Source organism: Anolis carolinensis, chromosome 4, assembly GCF_035594765.1.
Source record: "Anolis carolinensis isolate JA03-04 chromosome 4, rAnoCar3.1.pri, whole genome shotgun sequence".
In the NCBI taxonomy this organism is placed as follows: Eukaryota; Metazoa; Chordata; class Lepidosauria; order Squamata; family Dactyloidae; genus Anolis; species Anolis carolinensis.
This window is the reverse complement of record NC_085844.1, coordinates 197,505,451-197,521,885: the sequence shown is the minus strand read 5'-3', so window position 1 is coordinate 197,521,885 and position 16,435 is coordinate 197,505,451. Positions and strand designations below refer to the sequence as shown.

The window sequence follows — 16,435 nt, the reverse complement described above, 5'->3', positions numbered from 1 at the left end:
AGTCCACTTAGGCAGAAAAAATGAAATGCAAAGATACAGAATGGAGGATGCCTGGCTCGACAGCAGTACGTGTGAAAAAGATCTTGGAGTCCTTGTGGACAACAAGTTAAACATGAGCAACAATGTGATGCAGTGGCAAAATAAGCCAATGGGATTTTGGTCAGCATCAATAGGAGGGCATCAATTGTTCCAGGGAAGTCATGCTCAGACCACACCTGGAATCACAATTCTGGGCACCGCAATTGAAGGGAGGTGTTGACAAGCTGGATGTGTCCAGAGGAGGGCAACTAAAATGATTAAGGGTCTGGAGAACAAGCCCTACCAGGAGCAGCTGAAAGAGCTGGGTATGTTTAGCCTGCAGAAGAGAAGGCTGAGAGGAGACATGATAGTCATGTATAAATATGTGAGGGGAAGTCATAGGGAGGAGGGAGCAAGCTTGTTCTTTGCTGCCCTGGAGACTAGAACATGGAACAATGGCTTTAAACTACAGGAAAGGAGATTCCACCTGAACAGGGCCGGCCCCACTATTGAGGCACCTGACGCCGCCGCCTCGGGCGCAGGCCCGGGGGGGGCGCCGTCAGGCTGGGCGGGAGGCGGGGCACCGCCCTGACGGTGCCCCGCCTCCCGCCCAGTGCGCCCTGGCCCGTCTGGTCTTTTCTAGCAGGCTAGACTTCAGCGGAGGTCCCTGCAGGCCGCAATCGCGGCCTGCAGGGACCTCCGCTGCAGTCTGGCCTGCTAGAAAAGGCCAGACGGGCGAGCGGGAGTAGAGTGGGAGGCGGAGCCAGCTCTGACGCCGCCCCCCCCGCCCAGCGTGCCTTGGCCCTGCCTCCCACGCAGCGTGGGAGGCGGGGCCAGGGCACGCTGGGCGGGGGGGGGGGAGCGGCGTCAGAGCTGGCTCCGCCTCCCACGCTACTCCCGCTCGCCCGTCTGGCCTTTTCTAGCAGGCCAGACTTCAGCGGAGGTCCCTCCAGGCCGCGATTGCGGCCTGCAGGGACCTCCGCTGAAGTCTGGCCTGCTAGAAAAGGCCAGACGGGCGAGCGGGAGTAGTGTGGGAGGCGGGGCCAGCTCTGGCCCCGCCCCCCCGCCCAACGTGCCCTGGCCCCGCCTCCCACGTTGCGTGGGAGGCGGGGCCAGGGCACGCTGGGCAGGGGGGCGGGGCCAACTCTGGCCCCGCCCCCCTCACTATTCGCCCTGGCCCCGCCTCCCACGCAGCGTGGGAGGCGGGGCCAGGGCACGCTGGGCGGGGCCAGGGCGCGGGAGGCGGGGCCGGTGGCGGGGGCGCTTTTCAGCACCCCCGCTTCATATCAAAAAATATCTCCGGCCGGCCCTGCACCTGAACATCAGAAATAACTTGCTGACTGTGAGAGGTCTTCGGCAGTGAACCTCTCTGCTCCAGACTGTGGTGGAGGCTCCTTCTTTGGAGGCTTTTAAGCAGAGGCTGGATGGGTATCTGTCGTAGTGCTTTGAATGCGATTTCCTACTTCTCGGCAGGGGGTTGGATTGGGTGACCCACGAGGCCTCTTCCAACTCTATGATTCTAGGTCGGACCAGCATCCTTCCTGGCCTGGTGAACACCAGCAGTATCCTTTTCTACCAAACACTGGACGTCGAGCCAGCACGCGAGCGCACTCTGCGCCGCAGCCTCCTCCGCCTCCTTTTCCCGCGTGGGGATGAATGGGGAGCGGGAGACCCGCCCGCTTGCGAACCCGAGCCCTCTTCGCCCTCTATCGTCACAATGGGGGCAGCGCCGAATGCGCCAATGAGAGGCCTCCTGCTCGGGAGGGGGAGGAAAGGGGGAGGGAGGAGGACGGAGGGAGGGGCGGCGTGACTCATGGATTCCGCGTGGGGCCGGCCCCTCCCCTCAACCCCCTCCGCGTGGGGCTGAGGAGGAGGAGGAGGAGGAGCTCCCCGCCTCCCTCCCTCTCTCCCTCCTGCCCCGCCTCGCCTTGGCGGGCGCACCTGAATCGGAGCAGCATCGCGGACGAGGCAGCCGCAGCCGGAGCAGCCCCGGCGTCCGCCTATGGGGCATGGAGGCGGCGGCGGAGGAGGCGGCGGAGAGCAGCAGCAGCCACAGCAGCCCACACGCGTCCCCGGCTATCCTGCGGGTCAGCCTCGCCGTGGAGGAGAGCAACGTCCTGCCGGGGGCTCTGCAGCTGATCCGAAAGCTGAGACCGCAATGGGAGAGCCAGCGGGTCAGAACCAAGGTAGAGACACTTTGCAAAGGAGGAGGGGAGCCATCCACATCCACACACATCCACGCCTTCTCTCTCTCGCTCTCGGTCTCCAATCCCGTCTTCCTCTCGCATGGGGGTTGGGAGTGAAGATGGGAAGGAAGTGCAGTCCCTCTCTCGCTGCTCCCCGACATTCAACTAGTCCAGGGGGGGGGGGGCTTCAGTGCCAGAATGAGGACCCCACGCCCATAACCGTGCCTGCCTCGCCCACCCGCAAGCTGGCGGGGCTCTTCCTGCAGGGCAGGGGCCTGGATTGCTCGTCCCTTCCCATTCCAGGATTCCACGATTCACGGATTCCAAGCACCGCCTGCGAATAGTATCCCTGGAGGGTTGCTGTGAGTTTTCCGGGCTGTATGGCCATGTTCGAGAAGCGTTTTCCCCTGACGTTTCGCCTGGATGTATGGCAGGCACCCTCAGTGGTTGCGGGGTCTGTTGGAAACTAGGCAAGTGGGGTTTATATATCTGTGGAAGGTCCAGGTGGGAGAAAGAACTCGTGTCTGTTTGGGGCAGGTGTGAATGTTGCAATTGGCCACCTTGATATGCATTGAATAGCCTTTCAGTTTCAAGGTCTGGCTGCTTACTGCCTGGGGGAATCCTTTGTTGAGACTGAAAGGCTATTCAGTGCTAGCCAAGGTGGCCAATTGAAACATTCACAGACAAGAGTTCTTTCTCCCATCCTGAACATTACACAGATATATAAACCCCACTCACCTAGTTTACAACAGACCACACAACCTCTGAGGATGCCTGCCACAGATGCAGGTGAAACATTAGGTGAAAATGCTTCTGGAATATTGCCATACAGCCCGGAAAACTCACAGCAACCCAGTGATTTCAGCCATGAAAGTGTTCAACAACACATTATCCGTGGAGGCTTGGGGGAGCTCAAGGGTGGGTCTTTCTCACTTGGGTGTGGAAAGCTAGAGTTCAGGACAAAAGTGTCTAACCCACATGGTTTCTTGTAGGGCTGTGTTCCTGAATGGATGGCGCATGGCACACGCATTCTTTTTATTCCTGCTTTTTTAAACGCCACAGAAACGCCTCTGCCTATTGATTCTCCACATACTCATTTATTCTCTCTCTCGCGCGCACACACACAAGCTCTGAGCAGTTTTAAGGAACTACTGTAATACATAAACCGGAGTAAGTTATCAATTGTACATACATGGGAACTGCTTGAGTAGGGGCTACATCCACCAGGGTGTTGTATCCAGTGTTTGGGACAAAGGGTTTGGCTGTCTGTTTGTGATCAGGTCTGGGCAAACTTGGGCCCTCCAGGTGTTTTGGACTTCAACTCCCACAATTTCTAACAGCCACAGACTTAAGCAGCTGAGGGGGGAGAGGAAGGGGCCTGCGGCTGTTAGGAATTATGGGAGTTGAAGTCCAAAACACCTGGAGGGCCCAAGTTTGCTCAGGCCTGATCTAGAATCATAGAGTTGGAAGAGACTCCACAGGTCACCCAGTCCAACCCACTGCTATGCAGGAAATACAATCAAACCACTCCAGACAGATTGCCATCCAGCCTGTTTGAAACCCTCCAGAGAAGGAGACTTCTCCACACTCCAGGTCAGCATATTCGACTGTGGAACAGAAGTTAGCATTAAGAAGGTTATTTCTCATATTTAGGTGGAATCTCTTTTCCTGCAGCTTGAATTCATTCCCTATGTCCTGGTCTCTGGAGCAGCAGAAAACATGATTGCCACCTCCTCAATATGATCTCTTTACAAATATTTAAACATGGTTATCATGTCCCCTTTCAACTTTCTCTTTTCTATCCAGACTATGTAATTCCCCTTCTCTGTAGTTTAATTTTCACTTGTTTAAAAGAAGTGACACAAAGGTGCCTTATTCCTCCCATCTTGGAGAAAGGTGTCATAGGCAGAGAACTTGGTTTTCCAATCTGGGATTTACAGCTGACTTTTTTATCATGTCAGAAGTGACTTGAGAACATACTTCAAGTTGCTTCTGGTGTGTGAGAATTGGTGGTACAGAAATGTTGCCCAGGGGACACCCGGATGTTTTGCCATCCTGCTGGAAGGCTTCTCTCATGTCCCCGCAAGCTAGAGCTGACAAAGGGGAGCTCACCCTGTCTCGCAGATTTGAACCGGCAACCTTCAGGTCAGCAACCCAACCTTCAGGTCAGCAGTCCAGACAGCACAAGTGGTTTAACCCATTGCGCCACTGCAGCTTCTTTTACAGTTGATGCAAGGCACATATACTCTGTGCACAATTCATATCTGTGTGGCAGTCCTGGAAATTTACAAGCTGACCCTTCCCAGGACAATTCACACCCGGAGAGAGTAAGCATACCTTATGCTTGTTTTCCCCAAGACATACATGCTGTACTTCCAGTACTTGTAAACATATAGAAGGAGCGATAGGCAACCTAGTGCCTTCCAGATATTTTGGACCACAGTTCCGGTAATCCTTGACTGTACCATACCGGCTCTGCACTTTTTTTTTTAATATATAATTTTTATTAAACAGAAAAAGAGTATATGGATTACATAAAAAGTGGGGGAACAATACTTAGATATAGGAAAGTAGGAAAAGAAGAGAGAAAGAAAAAAGTTGTTTACATGAAAGTGGGAGAACAATAAATGTATAGGAAAGTATACTTTCCTATACATTTATTGTGCACTTGAAGAGTTATAATCAAAAAATACCTGGCGGGCCTTGGTGGCAGACTCTCATGCCACAGTATCAAAGCAGGATTTCAGGACATTGCCATGCACTTTGACAACTCTGAGATTCCCCAAAAGAGAAGTCTATAGGTTATAGAATTGTTATGAGATCACCATTTTAGTAATTAATAATATAATAAGACTTTATTTCTAGACTGCCTCTCCTCAAAAGGACTCAGGGCAATTTCACATCTTCCAGTGTTCACACACAGTGCAGTGAGAAGTAGGTTGTCATAAATGACACAAACAGAGTTGTGCTCTGGTTCTGTACAGCTGTTTTTCCCCACTATATGGCCAGTGAAAATCTGGAAAATACATTTGCCTTACCATTCCTGTTTATCCTATGGCTGGGTTTCTTGGGATGAAAGAACCACTCTGTTAAGAGTAGCACACTTAGTTCCTGGCTGAAAGGATTTAAGAGGACATTCTTGCCTTATGTCAATGAGTGCAACTTTGTTGTGCCTGCATTGAGTAATTTGGCATATTGGATCACTGAGTTAAGCTAGGATGGTGACTATTCTGCTTTGGCGAAGATGAGAAAGGTGTGCTTGGATTTAGTGGAAACGCTACTAAAGAGCAATACAAAGCCCTATCCCAGTTCTGCTCCAGATTATCTGGTTTACATTCACCATAGCTTTGTTCATCTGATCTATCAACTCACTCCCTTTGAGTAAAAGTAGGGAACATGTTGCATCCCAGATGTGGATATCACAGATCAGCCCCAGACTGCATGAACAAGAAGTCCAGGATGGTGTGAGTTGTCTTTCAACAAGACAGCCACATTTTCCCTAGCCTTCCCTTAAAACATCACTTTACTTATACTTGCCATTTTTCAAATAAAAGCGGATTTTCCCCTTATTATCAAAGTGAATGGCTTTGATGTTGATGTGAGGCATGAATAACTGCTGTCCCTTTTTGTTTTGCATCTGTGTTGGAAAGAAGAGAAGATGCTCTGCAGTCTCTTCTTGAGGGGGAGGCTTGGGAGGCTGATGCCTTTGAAATGGAACAATCTGCCAAGCTATTTCTGCCCAAGTGCAAAGCATCAACTCAAGTGTACTCCAGAACTGTCTTACAAGTTTTGATGAGCAAATATGTTTGGGATCAGTGAATCGAGGTGTCCTTCCTGCTTGCAACCAAACCAGAAAAATGTAGATTTGGGAGCAAATCTGGAAAATTCACATTCAGGAATATTTATATAGCATTTCTGGCCAGGTGCTTAAAGACTGTGCTGATCAATTGGCCTGTGTTTTTTCTGTCATTTTTAATTGATCTTTATCTCATTCTATTATTTCAACTTGTTTGAAGGCTTCCATCATTATTCTGTTACCAAAAAATTCCCTACTGATAATTTTCAGGACTACAGACCAGTGGCTCTCACTTCCATTATCATGAAGTGCCTTGAAAAACTGGTCTGCAGGTATATCCTTTCTTACCTTCCACATATGTTGGACAAACATCAGTTTGAATATTAAGCTAACAGATCGACAGAAGACGCCACAGCCATCACAATCCACACTGCTCTGACCCATCTGGAACGATAAGGGAACTATGTGAGGATGCGTTTTGCAGACTCTCGTTCAGCATTTAACACAATCCTCCCACATAGACAGGTATCTAAAATTATGGCTCTGGGATTGTCATGCTCAACCTGTTCCTGGATTATGGCCTTCTTGTCTGGACATTCCCAGAGGGTTAGCTTAGATAATCATACCTCTTCAGCTTTCACTCTCAACCCCGGGATGTAACAGGGCTGTGTGTTGAGTTCTCTGTACACACATCCATCATAGCAATATCATTACCAAATTCTTGGATAACACAACGGTGGTGGGGCTTGTAATTGAGACTTCTAAGGAACCAATAACTGAATGAAAAACTGCTGGTTACTTTCTACCACTGTGCTATAGAGAGTGTCCTAAACTACTGCATCTGTGTGTGATTCGGTGACTGCATAGTGGCAGATAGGAAGGTGCTCCAAAGGGTCATTGCTACTGCACAAAGAATCATTGGTTGCCCCCTCCCTTCTTTGGAAGAACTTTATAAGTCATACAGCCTTAAAAAAGCTCAGAACATTCTTAAGGATCCATCTCGTCCAGGATATTCTTTCTTTGAATGATTACCATCTTCCAGATGGTACAGGGTGACAAAGAATCATAGAATAGTAGAGTTGGAAGAGACCTCATGGACCATCTAGTCCAATCCCCTGCTAAGAAGCAGGAAATTGCATTCAAAGCACCCCGACAGATGGCCATCCAGCCTCTGCTTAAAAGCCTCCAAAGAAGGAGCCTCCACCACAGCGCGGGGGAGAGAGTTCCACTGTCGAACAGCTCTCACAGTGAGGAAGTTCTTCCTGATGTTCAGGTGGAATCTCCTTTCCTGTAGTTTGAAGCCATTGTTCTGCGTCCTAGTCTGCAGGGCAGCAGAAAACAAGCTTGCTCCCTCCTCCCTATGACTTCCCCTTACATATTTGTACATGGCTATCATGTCTCCTCTCAGCCTTCTCTTCTGCAGGCTAAACATGCCTAGTTCTTTAAGCTGCTCCTCATAGGGCTTGTTCTCCAGACCCTTGATCATTTTAGTCACCCTCCTCTGGATGCTTTCCAGCTTGTCAACATCTTCCTTCAACTGCAGTGCCCAGAATTGGACACAGTATTCCAGGTGTGGTCTGACCAAGGCAGAATAGAGGGGGAGCATGACTTCCCTGGATCTAGACGCTATACCCCTATTTATGCAGGCCAGAATCCCATTGGCTTTTTTAGCAGCCGCATCACATTGTTGGCTCATGTTTAACTTGTTGTCCACGAGGACTCCAAGGTCTTTTTCACACACACTGCTGTCAAGCCAGGCGTCCCCCATTCTATATCTTTGATTTCCATTTTTTCTGCCGAAGTGAAGTATCTTGCATTTGTCCCTGCTGAACTTCATTTTGTTAGTTTCGGCCCATCTCTCTAGTCTGTCAAGATCGTTTTGAATTCTGCTCCTGTCTTCTGGAGTGTTAGCTATCCCTCCCAGTTTGGTGTCGTCTTCAAACTTGATGATCGTGCCTTCTAACCCTTCGTCTAAGTTGTTAATAAAGATGTTGAACAGAACCGGACCCAGGACGGAGCCCTGCAGCACTCCACTTGTCACTTCTTTCCATGATGAAGACGATGCATTGGTGAACACCCTTTGGGTTCGTTCGCTTAGCTAATTACAGATCCACCTAACCGTAGTTTTGTCTAGCCCACATTTTACTAGTTTACACCATTTCTCAGGCCTCCTGTTGTTCCAGCTTAGATTCAGGTGCCTTAGGTTCAAGCCAAATCTGGACCTCCAGATTTGTTAAATTGTAACTCCAAAAGTCCTCTCCATCAGCTGTGCTGGTGAGATTTGTAGGTCAACAACATTTGGAGGACTGTGATTTCTACCTCTGTTACGTAATGTAAGTATTTCATAACAGGTAAGAGAGTGGGTTATGCCCCCAGACAGACAGGGAAAAGAAAGACCTTCTGGTATCTCCATGTTGGGGAACTAACCCTAGAAGGCCGTCTTTTTTCTCCTTACTGCTACCAATAGGATATGTTCATTGTTGCTCTACATCATCTCCAATCCTCTGTGCATTATTCTGCCTGATTTCCTGCTTTAATATAATTTAATTGCTAAGAAAAAGCTGCCCATACTTGAATCGTCCCTCTTTAACTCAGGTTTCTTTGAGGACCCTTCTCTCCCTTGGCTGCCTCAATTTCTCATTCCTCTTACCTGGGAGCACAAAGCTAGGCTGGGCAGGGCAAGAGCTCCATGAATGGGGAAAAGGTTTTCTGGCCAGGCTGGCAATTTGCCCTTCTCTCCAAATCTGCTCCCTTCACCTGTAGCAGAAGTTCAGCTGGCATCTTCGAAGGGCAGGGGAGGAAACAAGGAACCACAGGAGTGAGAATGAAGGGGAAACCCTCCAGCCAGCCCAAAATGGAGCAAGGGTTCGGGAGGCAAGCCAGATTTGTAATGGAAGGAAAGGGTGACTTCTGAGGGGCCCTCTAACAAGAGCAAAAGGAACACAAGACAAATTTAACAGCCTGGCTCTGGTGGTGAACACCCAGGAGGCTGCTGCTACAAGAATTTTTCCTATTAATGCCCCTCTCACAAAAATTGCAGGGTAGCCATGTCAATGTCACCCTTGGCTTTCATTCAGCATTATACATTGGAAATCTTTGATTCTGTCCAAGCTGCCTATAGCAGGAGGGTCTGCTACAGTTGGTCAAATCTTAAACCAGTGTGATTCCAGTTAAATCCTAAGCTACAAGTGATTCCTTCCCTTATCTGCTTGGAGAAGGATAATTGACTCTTCCTGTGATATGTCTGGTTTTTTTTAAAGCAGATAAGGGATGACTTCTTGATCCATCCTACAGAGTGCTGGTGTGAAATGTTATTGATATATATACTTAATTATCTCCTATGCAGAGCAGGCTAGCCTTCTCAATTCTGGATCTCTGACTAGTACAGTGAGTTTTGAAAATGTTTGCAAATTATTTTCCTTTTTTCTGGGACATTCATCTCTTCAGCTTTGATAGCGACTGATCTTCCAGGGACTGGAAAGTCTTTTTTTTTTCATACCTGTTTAGATTCATTGGGAGGAGCATAACCCAAATGACAAGAAGTTAGTTCCTGATCTGCTGGAAACAGGTATATTATAAGAATCAGTGTTCCTTCATGAAAACAAATTCTTATCCTAGGCGAGATGATTACAGAACTCTTTGGCTATCAATGCCTTGAATGTTCTGAATTAAAAGAGCACTGAACTATTGCTGTAATTCATGGCTCTAATAAAATACCAAGTTAAAGTAATTCCCATATTTATTTTGAGAGTGTTTATATTTGACCTTACCAGAAAAATACTGTTCATGGCAGCTAACAATAAAAAGAAAATCCACTGAAATGCAATACTGAATCCTAGTTTAAAATCTTTTTTTTTTATGAATCCCATGGTGGTGAAAAAGGAGAATTGGTGCACACCTCAGCGCCCAGAAAAGGCATAACCTGCAAATCAGCATGGAAAATTCATTGGAAAGTAGTAGAAACAAATACATTTTCCCAATTCTGGTCAGTTTTAGCAGTTATCTGCCACAAAGACACCTGTACTAGCAGTCATCTTCCCCACCAAAAAGGAAAACACAACCCCTGTGGGAAGATCCCAAAGTCTACATAGAAATGAGAGTGCCCTTTTGAAAGAGAGAGAGAGAGAGAGAGAGAGAGAGAGAGAGAGAGAGAGAGAGATGGATTCTTTATGTTTGTCCACATGACCAATTTGGCTGGGTTCCCTCAGCGAGCAAACTCGCCAGCAAGCATGGGGAGTCAGTGGCAGAAGGATCATTACAAATTTATAAATTGTCAAGTATAATCAAACAGAATAGGCAGCATGAAAATGAATGCTAAAGGTTAACTTCAGAAAGCCAGGAAACAAAGTGCTAAATGGTCGCTGTAAAATCATTGGGGCAGAGATTCGGTATGTATTTTATATAAATCCATGAAGCTCAAATTATAGGATGGAAGTATAGTTGTCTTTCTCCTTTATATATCGTGAGTGTGACTTTAAATCTGTGTTAGAAGGGTAGTGGGGCCTCCTAATTAGAGGATGGGGTTGTAATTCCCTCCCCCTCCCCCCCCCCCAAGCTCTGACCACCATCTTTATTACCATCAGTTAAGTCTTGGAAATAATGCTTAGTGTTTCAGGCTGCAGTTTCAGATCTGTCATGCTCAGTATTTGCCAGGATGGGGAAATTGTGATGGTGAGAAATTGGGATGAGGGCATAGTAAATAAAGCAAGGGAGGTGGGAGAGCATGAGAACAGGAAATAAATCCCCCCAAACGAAAAAGAAAACCTTTTATTCAAATCCCAGGACATTTCATATGTCTACATTTGCAGTGAATGCTACAGTGCCTACAAGTTGATGACATTTAAGTAGCCTTCTCGCTTTAATAACCAAGAGTGTGTTTGCACTGCACAGTTACAGCAGTTTGATAACACTTTAACTGTTATAACAATATTCTATAGAACCTAGGCATTTGTAGTTTGGTGGGGTACTTAGAATTCCAGTACAGGGAGATCTAGTCTAGTGTGGCAGTGGTCTGTTGGATAATTCTCCATCCCTCAACAAACTAGGATTCCACAAGACAGTATTGAATTGTTGTGTGTAGCGTGGAAACAATCTGAGAGTGTGGTAGAAGCTTCCATTGCATTTGCATGACTTTCTTGTTTGCAACTGGGTGAACATAAACATCCCCTGTGGTCAGGCAAAATAAGTTCTCAAGCCTTCAAAACATTGGGTTGTTGTGACTTTTCCGGGCTGTATGGCCATATTCCAGAAGCATTCTCTCCTGACATTTTGCCCACATCTATGGCAGGCATCCTCAGAGGTTGTGAGGTATATTGTAAAAACTAAGCAAGAAAGGTTTATATATCTGTGGAAGGTCCACAGTGGGAGAAAGAACTCTTGTCTGTTGGAGTTCTTTCTCCCACCCTGGACCTTCCACAGATATATAAACCTTCCTTGCTTAGTTTTTCCAATATACCTCACAACCTCTGAGGATGCCTGTGGGTGAAACATCAGGTGAGAATGCTTCTGGAACATGGCCATACAGCCCAAAAATTCACAACAACCCTGTGATTCTGGCCATGAAAGCCTTCAGCAACACTTCAAAATATTGTCCTCCCCTTTTTTGTTTAAAACTATTCAACCTCGAGTCAGATTTAGGGAAAATTTGGGCTTGTGGCTCAGAAAAAGTGAACCAATCACTTTGGTTAACTTTACCGATTTACTGAAAAACATTAGGTGTTAGCATAGCAACCTTAGTTGCTTAATCCTAACATAACTGGTACATAATCCTTTACAAATTTAACCTTGGCATCAATCCATTAAGCCCTGATGGGACTTAATTCTGAAAAAAAAACAACACACAGGATTACTCTCACATCTTTAAGTCCCTTTACAACAGTGAGAAATAACTTGTAGCCCTAGCTGTTGTGGGATTGCAACTCCCAGCAGTTTTAGCGATCACAGTGTCATGAAATAGGGGTGGAATGTACATACGTTGCCATCCCCATTTTAGCAGAATGGATCCTGCTGCTTCTTACTTGAAAGGCAACTAGAGATTGTTGTTTTATGTTAGATTATTTACATACCACCACAGCAGCTTTGGATATTTATTTAAATACATAAATAAACAACACCATCAGTTGGTAAAAGAACCATCCTTGCTAAGGTGGTTCCACGAAAAAGAGGGAAAAGTGAAGAGAGGATTCAATCTCTGTTCTATACAACTTTAGATGTATGAGTATTTTGATTACATATGCTTAGACAACATTACAAATTGATTTATAGGAAGTCATAGGAACAAATACATCTAATGAAAGAATGTGGAAATGGGAAAAATGGAATCTATGTTAAGAATGAAATTATGAATTCAGTGCTACTTTTTACTGGGAGTTGTATAGAGTTCCTTGCTAGTGTTTGAAAATGTGAAAACTAACTAATTATTTCCTGCATAATGACAAAAACTGATTACATAGACTGATCTTCTTGTTATTTTTGAAAACAGAAAACCAGACTGTAAAGATTCGGTACATGTTCCTGGATTTGTGCTCATAATAGATGTGGCATAATTTGTGACCATGGCTACTTCTATCATTTTGCTGTGTTACAAATGGTTGAGTGTGTAGCCATGGGCTCTTGCAAACAGATTAGGGCAGAAGGCAGAAAGGGGGTTTTCAGGCAAATAGCAACTGAGAGACTAGTGACACCAGAAGAGACCTCTTGGAGAGAAGGTGCATGTTGCACAACAAAGATTGTCTGCCTAGAGCAACAAAATATTGATAACTATGCTGCTAAAATTCATGTCATGGAATGCAAGGGAAGGGATAAATGTCAATAATCCTATTAATGCCCAGAGAAGGAAAACCCTCAATAAGCTTTGTAGCAAAGAACAGTTCAAAGCAAAGTCAGAGTTCAGGTCATTGGCATTTAGGGGTATCAAAGGAATACAATGGTGGAAGTGTATGCAAAAAGAACAGTTTTAGTCAGTCGTTCACCAAGAAGTTGCAACATTCTTCTCCTGCCACCTGGTCTGTTCTAAAGTGGTAGTCACTGCCTACTTGGTTGTTATGTGTTTTCCGGGCTGCATGGCCATATTCCAGAAGCATTCTCTCTTGACGTTTCGCCCACATAATGGCACCCTCAGAGGTTGTGAGGTATATGCCTACTTGCTTGATGAGTACCAGAGTTGGGATCATTCTAACTTCTCATGGGACACTTCTCCCTGCAGTCTTCTCCTTTCTTGGTGTAGAAGGATCTACAGGTAGATATCTGGATGGTTTGTAGTCAATCAACAAGGCTTTCAAGTCCAAATTTAGAAAAAAAATATTGCAAATCACCAGTTGATATAGCCAGTGCCTATGCTGGCAGGAGAAAGCTAAGAGATGTAGTCTGGAAAAATATCATTTTAGACTTTGTTTGTGACTCCTAATTGGCTACCAAGAGTTACCAAGAGCAATAACTAGAATACAGTCCCCACCACCGTTGCCCAAAATAGGGTTCCTAAAGGATTGGTGGGACCTGGAATTCATTCTTTATAAACAAGATCACAATATCTCGAAAAGATTGTGTGCTCCGAGGCACTCTAGTCCTTAAGTCTTAATGAATGCCCACATTCTTGAGTCATCTTTTTAAACCTGACTCTAAATGATGGATCTCAGTGGTGGTTGGAGTATATACAAGCGACATAAAGACAGAATGCACAAGGATGTGTCTGAGCTTGCTTTTTAAACAAGAGTGTTGGGAGGAACAAGATAATTTTATACACTGAGGCAGCCAGCCAAGTTAGGAGGACAGAACCAAATCCTTTGTCCATCTGAGAGAAGGCGTCATAGCAGGAACATAGGCGTCCTTAGTACAGATGTCTCCATTATCTGGGACTCCGATGCCACCCAACTACCACTTGTTTATGTCTCTGGAACAGAGCTTGGGGAAGTTACTTTTTAGCCTACAACTCCCAGTATCATTCTCTGGTCATCTGAAGATTATGGTAATAATTTTATCCCAAATCTCTGCTCAGAAATGTAAGTTTTGTTTGTGTATTTATGTACCTTTCAGTTGCTAGTTGACTTACACAAACACTACAAATTTCATAGGGTTTTCTTAGGCAAGTAATACTTACAGGCAATTTCACATTGCTTTCCCCTGAAATTAAGCCTCCAACACTCGATATTCCTTGGCAGTCTCCCATCTGAGAACTAACAAGGCCTGGTCCTGCTTAGCTTCCAAGATCAGTCAGTAACTGGTGCCTTTGGAGTATTAGCCTTGATTTAGTGCATGCATACTTGAAGTAAGGGAGATAGTACTGTCAGGAATGTCTCCACATTTGTATGTGGAGATGTGGCCCTTCAGATAGCCTGGTTCCAAGTCATATAGGAATTTATATCAATTTATATCAAGCACATTGTGCCTGAAAATCCTTTCCCATGAGCACCAAATGTATTTTTGAACATGATGAAACATAATGAAAAGAGTTATACAAAAATATTATTTGCAGGAATGGTGGACTTTTGGGATTGGCTATTTAACACCAACATGATGTAAGATGGGCACATGGGGAAATCTCTAACATACTACTTATGAAAATTAGCTTTTTTGTTAATCTATTTTTCCTGGTTCTTGAAGTTGATCTGAAATGCTTCCTAGTCCCATAAAAACTTGGTGCATATTAACTAAAAAAAATAAGGTAGTTTGGAAGTCTGTGACTACTTTCTCATTTTATAGATCCACACAGTTCTAATATTAGAACTAGATTTGCATCATCCCTGCCAGCATCAAGAGGACAAGAGCTAATCGCAGTGATATTATATAACCCATCCTTTCATTCAGCCATTATTACTGCACCACTAAAATGTCTGATAATCAGCTTCCCATTTATTTTTTCATCCCCATCCACTGCTGTTCCTTTGACAAACCCTCAATAATAAAGATAAACATGTGTCTGTTTGTTAAATTCTCACACTTCTTATTTCAGTTCCCATTCAAATGTAATGGCAAAACCATCCTGTGTTAGTTAAATTTTGAACTTAAAAAATTACATTTTAAAGGTAACTAATTGAATAACTCATTAGAAATCCTCCCAAAATCATGTGTTTCTGTTACCATTCTCTACCGTAAGGGTGAGCAAAGTGCAGGACTGAAACTTTAGATTCAGACCCCTGCTATGTTGTTTATACTGCCTCCAGATAGCCTGAACCATTTTGAATAGCCAAAACAGGTGAACTGCCTCTCCTGGTAGTGTCTAGGAGTCTTCCCTGAAGTATTTTTTACAGTAAAACAAAACAAACCAGAACCTAACTGATCTTCCAGCCACTTACATTTTTGCTGTATTTTGGAGAAATATATATGGAAGCCCTGAAAAGTCTCAGGGCAGAACAATGCTGCCCAGATCCACCATACTGGCCTATTACTGTTCTAGAGTACAGACCAGAGGTGAGCAGCTGTAGCCCTCCAGATGTTTTGGACTGCAGATCCCATCTGCCCTCACTGTTGGTTGTGGTGGCTTGGGTTCGGGGGAGCTGAATTCCAACAATATCTGGGAAACCACATTTGCCTATCTCTGATCGCAATAGTGCAGTAATAATGGCAAATGAGGAGGTGGTAGTTTTCACATCCAGTTGAATGTAGGATGAAGAGGCTTCTATTTTTAAAAACGGGAGGGCAACATACTCGCTCCCCCCCCTCCCACAATAGCATGTTTTCAATTGCCACAGCTGCTGCAGTCTTCATGTGATGTTTCTATAAGAATTCCTCCAAGCACTTTACTATAACATAGCAAGCTCACATGATTATGAAACAAATGTTGTTTTCTGTTCTTCCCAGAGCCACCATTATTGCCCCATCATCCTTTTACCTTAACAACTACCTCTTCTTTCTTCACCAAGGTCTTCACTGAAGGCATCACCAACAAGCTCATGGCTTGCTTCATGGATGAGAACATGAAAGACGCAGTCTTGGTACGAGTGTACGGCAGGAAGACAGAGCTGATTGTGGACCGAGCAACTGAGCTGCGGAATTTCCAAGTGCTTCAAGACCATGGCTGTGCCCCTAATCTCTACTGCACCTTTGAGAATGGCTACTGCTATGAGTTTGTGCCAGGAAAGGCCCTGGGGCCAGAACATATCCGACAGCCAAATATGTTCAGGTTGTATGTGTGGAATGGGAGGGATTATGTATTTACTCAATGAAACAATGGGTCACTTTGATAAGTGACAGCAGGGAAAACATTTTTTCTAAGACATGGGCACACAATCTGTGGCCAGCATTGCCTCCACAGTTTAATTACCTCAGGTATCTTTGTTGTCATACTGCCATCATCACTAGTCACATTACACATTTTTCACTACTGCTAGGATCAAGGAAATAATTATTTGTTTGAACATCGCCACACAGAGGAAGAGTGATATGGATCAGGTCACTGGGCTATTTATATTCATGTACAACCCATGGGCTTGAACGAGCA

At 45.3% G+C, this 16,435-nt stretch overlaps 1 protein-coding gene across 1 annotated transcript in view; it reads left to right on the top strand.

Moving 5' to 3' along the window:
* Window positions 1-1,772: 1,772 nt before the first annotated feature.
* The window catches only part of etnk2 (ethanolamine kinase 2), a 34,672-nt gene continuing 20,009 nt past the window's right edge, over window positions 1,773-16,435 (top strand). Inside the window, exons 1-2 of the mRNA XM_003220367.4 lie at window positions 1,773-2,204; window positions 15,858-16,117. Coding sequence (XP_003220415.1) covers window positions 2,028-2,204; window positions 15,858-16,117 — 437 coding nt within the window. The 5' untranslated portion in view covers window positions 1,773-2,027. The remainder of the gene's footprint in view (window positions 2,205-15,857; window positions 16,118-16,435) is intronic.